At 37.2% G+C, this 5,000-nt stretch overlaps 2 protein-coding genes across 2 annotated transcripts in view; both read left to right on the forward strand.

Annotated features, from left to right (window-relative positions):
- LOC122252261 (deoxynucleoside kinase) overlaps nucleotides 1-767 on the forward strand; it is a 1,483-nt gene extending 716 nt beyond the window's left edge. The window contains exon 1 of the mRNA XM_043014636.2: nucleotides 1-767. This exon is cut by the window's left edge and continues 716 nt beyond it. Coding sequence (XP_042870570.2) covers nucleotides 1-442 — 442 coding nt within the window. The 3' untranslated portion in view covers nucleotides 443-767.
- The window catches only part of SmD2 (small ribonucleoprotein particle protein SmD2), a 6,457-nt gene that overhangs the window by 949 nt on the left and 508 nt on the right, over nucleotides 1-5,000 (forward strand). The window contains exons 2-3 of the mRNA XM_043014637.2: nucleotides 3,327-3,444; nucleotides 3,825-3,982. Of these exons, the coding sequence (XP_042870571.1) occupies nucleotides 3,327-3,444; nucleotides 3,825-3,982 (276 nt within the window). The remainder of the gene's footprint in view (nucleotides 1-3,326; nucleotides 3,445-3,824; nucleotides 3,983-5,000) is intronic.

The following is a 5,000-nucleotide window of genomic DNA, read 5'->3' on the forward strand; positions in this document are numbered from 1 at the left end:
TCACCTGCAGCCGTGCAACGCCCCAGTGAAGCTGATGGAACGCTCGATCCACAGCGCAAGATACATCTTTGTGGAGAACATGTACCAGAGTGGCGTCATGAGCGAGGCTGAGTACCATGTGTATAACGAGTGGTACAAGGCCATTCTAGGGTATGTGGACTGCGGGGTTGATCTCATCGTATACCTGCGCACTGACCCTGAGCTGGTGTACGCGCGGGTCAGGGACCGTGCCAGGGACGAGGAGCAGCAGATTCCGCTTGAGTACCTGAAGGCCTTGCACAGTTGCTATGAAAAGTGGATCTTTGAGGAAAAGTACCCTTTGCTGGCACCTGTGCTCGTCATCGATGCAAATGATGAACTATCGACTATGTATAAAAAGTATAGGCATTATACCGATATAATTTTACACAGAAAGGCCATGCTGAATGTTCTGACTTACTGAGGAAATGGTAATTGTCTTGTAGTTTGCTGTTTTTGAAATTTATTTTCTGTGCTTTTTATATCAAGTTCCTTATCAAAATGTATTCAGAATATGCGAGTTCCTTTTATTAGAAAGGTATACCTTTCAGGATGTATAGGGTAACGAGAACTATTTATTCCTTTGCCATTCGTGTTGGGGTATTACCTTCAATGACAATTTGAATTACATTTGTTAAAAAAATGTATATATATATGTTGTAAGTCATCTGGTCCTTCTCATACTTCAGTAATGAGACTAGTAGTTTTTGTAAACTTTTTGTATAATAAAATTTTTTCAATGGAAAAAATGGGTGATATGAAATTCCCTTTCAAATCTTTTGTAATTTATTACATATGGTTTGCTTAATTTGCTATGGGTTATTTCTATATACACATACTAAATACTACACATCCAAACTAAGAGTTTATTCAGGAAATATTACTAATATACCTGTACACCTGCTCACTAACTGACATGATCAAGGTTTGTTGATGTTTGCTGGAGTGCCAATGGTGCGGAGCCCATTGGTTGCTTGACGCTGAGTCATGTTTGGGTTAGATTTTACACACTTTCATCACAGATCACTACAAGTGTTAAGTGGAATTGGCTAGAAAGAAAGCATTCCTATTTCATAAGACATTACAGATGTCTAATATACATCCACCCTAGTGGATTAAGATAAAACATAGTAGGTGTAAAACAAGAAAAAAGTCCCATTATAAATGCCACTGCCAGTTGATTACAAGATTTACTCTTGATTCTTCTTTGCTCTCTATTTTTTATTTTAATGAGATTACATCCAATCTCTTCAATTTTGTCTTTCACATGCTGTCCAAATTTCTGATGCTACATGTATTGAAAGGAATGTAGCTTTAGCAACATTAATCTGAAGACAACTGATAAAGATTATATAAAACAAATTTCCTTTACTACTGTTGTACATCACAAATAGAGAACTAGAGTACAATTTTTTCATGTTATTGAATTGTACATTTCAGTATTCCTGCTCTTTTTATACTTTGATTACAAGTAACAAGAAGTAAATATATATATATATATATATATATATTTATATATATATTTACATTTATATATATACATATACATATACATATATATATATACATAGACATATATATATATATATATATTTATATATATATATATTTATATATATATTTACATTTATATATATACATATACATATACATATACATATACATATACATTTACATATAATATATAAATACATATATACATATATATAGATACATATACATATATATAGTACATATATATAGTACATATATATTACATATAAAAATTCTCTCTCTCTCTCTCTCTCTCTCTCTCTCGTCATATATATATATATATATATATATATATATATATATATATATATATATATATATATATTATATATATATATATATATATATATATATATATGAGTATCTGATATTGGATTTTTTTTTTTTTTTTAATATTTGAGTTAGGAAGCAAAGAAATGTAAATAATTGAATCACACTAATATACTTGTTATGTTAGGCTCTACTGTGTGAGGCTCATTTAATTTATGGCCTTTAGTTGGTATTTTGGGCTTTACTTAATCCATTGTTGATGGGTATCATACATAATGCAGGAGCTTTATCCTGATGACTGATGTCATGATGTTAACCCACACAGGACGGGTGGTACAGCATGTGTACCGCGCATTCAAAAGCCCAGTTGCCGGGCGGCACAGTATTGTGCCAGCCATTCAATTGATTTAGGCCTAATAATTCGAACGCCCCGGCATTTGGACATTCAAGGCTAGAATTCCCCCGTCGGGAATGGGTTAATAAGATTAGTGTTAATAACATTAGGGGGTTTTGGATCACTGTACCATATTATTGTACTATGAAGAATGAGTGAGTATTGAGGACAATTGCAGTCATAATTACTATAATTGCTGTAATGGATTTCATCTAAAGTCCAAAACCTAGATGGCACCACTTTCTCCTATCACTAGCTGGAGAGAGAGCCATGAATGGCACCCATCCAATCTCTAGCAAGTACTATCCCTATAGAGCAATGGCTCACAGCAAGTTGCCAACCTCTTGCTCTAAAGTACCGCAGATGAAAGATGTGCAGGTAGAACGAGAAGAGGAAGGTTACTCAAACCATGCCCAGTCTCTACAATGTGCCCCTGTGCCAGTAGGGTTGCCTTTTACTGTGGCACTCACCAGTTTTTTTCCTCTTTCCTACCTCTTCATGTTATCTTCATTGTGGATGATTGTATTTCTCACATTTGTTTACGACAAGTACACAAATACGAAAAAAATGAAGTTGTTTTTTGTCCTCCCATAAAACAGCATTACTTGAGTAAAAAGAAGTTAATGAGCTGATATGGACTCTACTACAATTTAAGTCAACTGAAATATTGATAGAACCCGTCATATGATACATACAAGTCTCTCTACAAAAAAACACAAAACAATTACAAACACAAAAAAGGGCTCTAGTTTTATAATGAGTGAATGAAAGAGAGTGGGAAAAGTCAAGGTTGCATGAAGCTGCCTCGCTCTGAAATAAAACCCATCCTGACAAGCAAATCTATCCCTGTCTGCAATGGGTTAATCTATTTTGATTGAAAAGGAATTGCTCAGGTTTGAAAAATAGAAAACAATTTAGAAAACATTTTTATGGTTCAATAGTTTATTTATCCTGTTGATGCGAGCAGTGCTTGTACGGGACTGCCATCATTGCAAAAAGAAATAAACAAGTTTGGAATTTATGAATTGAGTGGTTACTGTACACCAACAAATGTTTTTCACTGTACATCTGAAGATAAATTAATAATTGACGTTGGCTTTTGTCTTTTCAGAGCAACACAGAAGCGTCGTAGTGACATGACCCCAGAGGAGCTGGCAGCCCTGGAGAGAGAAGAATTTGCAACAGGTCCCTTGCGTATTCTTAATGAGTCCGTCCAGAACAACACCCAGGTTTGTTATTAAAGACTTTATTTTATGCTTGATTATTGGTAACATAAAAACTTGTTAGTAATTGCTGTGATATATTACTTACACATTTAAATGTCAGAGGTTTAATTATACTTGCTTGAAAAAAATGAATGAAATGTTTGTCAACCTTAAATGATATGAATGCTATTAAAAAACTAAAGAGTATTTAGAGTATTCTTACAGTGAGAGAGAGCAGCTTATTCAATTCTGAAATTTAAGTGTTACTACATTGGGTTTTACTGCCTTAAAAGTTTGATTTTATATTTGGTTATCATTGTAGCAAAGCTTCATATCATAACTTTTCTCACATTACTGTGCTTGTACTTTTTGTCCTTGGAACTACAAAATTCAATACCCTCCAGGTACTGATCAACTGCAGAAACAACAAAAAGCTTCTTGGACGCGTGAAAGCTTTTGACCGCCACTTCAACATGGTCCTTGAGCAGGTGACAGAGATCTGGATGGAACAGCCAAAGACAGCCAAGGGACAGAAGAAAGCAAAGGCAGTTAACCGAGAGAGGTTGGTAGAGGGGACTAAGATGCTCAATGTCGTGTTCATGAAGAAAGATGATTGTAAATCATGTCAAGGGAACAGAATGATTTTTTAAAATCAGTTTTAGTAGTAGTAGTAGTAGTAGTTGGTCAAGCAAAGGCCCATATAATGAGGGGAAATGGTAAATCTCAAATCATTAATTGCTAGATACGTAATTTGTGTGTTAGAAAACATTTTTAGGTTTTCACTTTGAATGCCATTTAGAAAGTATTTGCCAATTTTACTTCACCCATTTGCAATAGGTACATGGAATATTTTGGGCAGGTGATAAGAGGAGGTAGGGGGTAGGGTGTTACATTATTTTGACAAATCAGAAAAAAAAGTGTATATACAAATGCAACTGTAATGAGTATAGTGCAGGGAGAGAAGTACTCCTATGATGTGATATGTCACCCAGTGCAAATGGGTTAAATGTTAATTGTTTCAAATTGGGTATTAATTTAAGCTGTCACATATATGTCACATATTCTCTTCCTCTACCTCCTTTGCCTCCCCCTCCTCCTCTTCCTCTGCCGCCGCTGCCTCCTCCTCCTCCTCCTCCTCCTCCTCCTCCTCCTCCTCCTCCTCCTCCTCCTCCTCCTCCTCCTCCTCCTCCTCCTCCTCCTCCTCCTCCTCCTCCTCCTCCTCCTCCTCCTCCTCCTCCTCCTCCTCCTCTCAACCTGCTCCTCCTCCTCTCAACCTGCTCCTCCTCCTCTCAACCTGCTCCTCCTCCTCTCAACCTGCTCCTCCTCCTCTCAACCTGCTCCTCCTCCTCTCAACCTGCTCCTCCTCCTCTCAACCTGCTCCTCCTCCTCTCAACCTCCTCCTCCTCCTCCTCCTCCTCCTCCTCCTCCTCCTCTCCCCCTCCTCCTCCTCCTCCTCCTCCTCCTCCTCCTCCTCCTCCTCCTCCTATTCCTCCTCCTATTCCTCCTCCTAGCCTCCTATTCCTCTTCATCCTCCTCCTCTCAACGTCCTCTTCCTCCTCCTCTTAGCCTCCTATTCCTCT

Source organism: Penaeus japonicus, unplaced genomic scaffold (genome assembly GCF_977035675.1).
Source record: "Penaeus japonicus unplaced genomic scaffold, GWHDUDI00000001_assembly GWHDUDI00000015, whole genome shotgun sequence".
Taxonomy (NCBI): domain Eukaryota; kingdom Metazoa; phylum Arthropoda; class Malacostraca; order Decapoda; family Penaeidae; genus Penaeus; species Penaeus japonicus.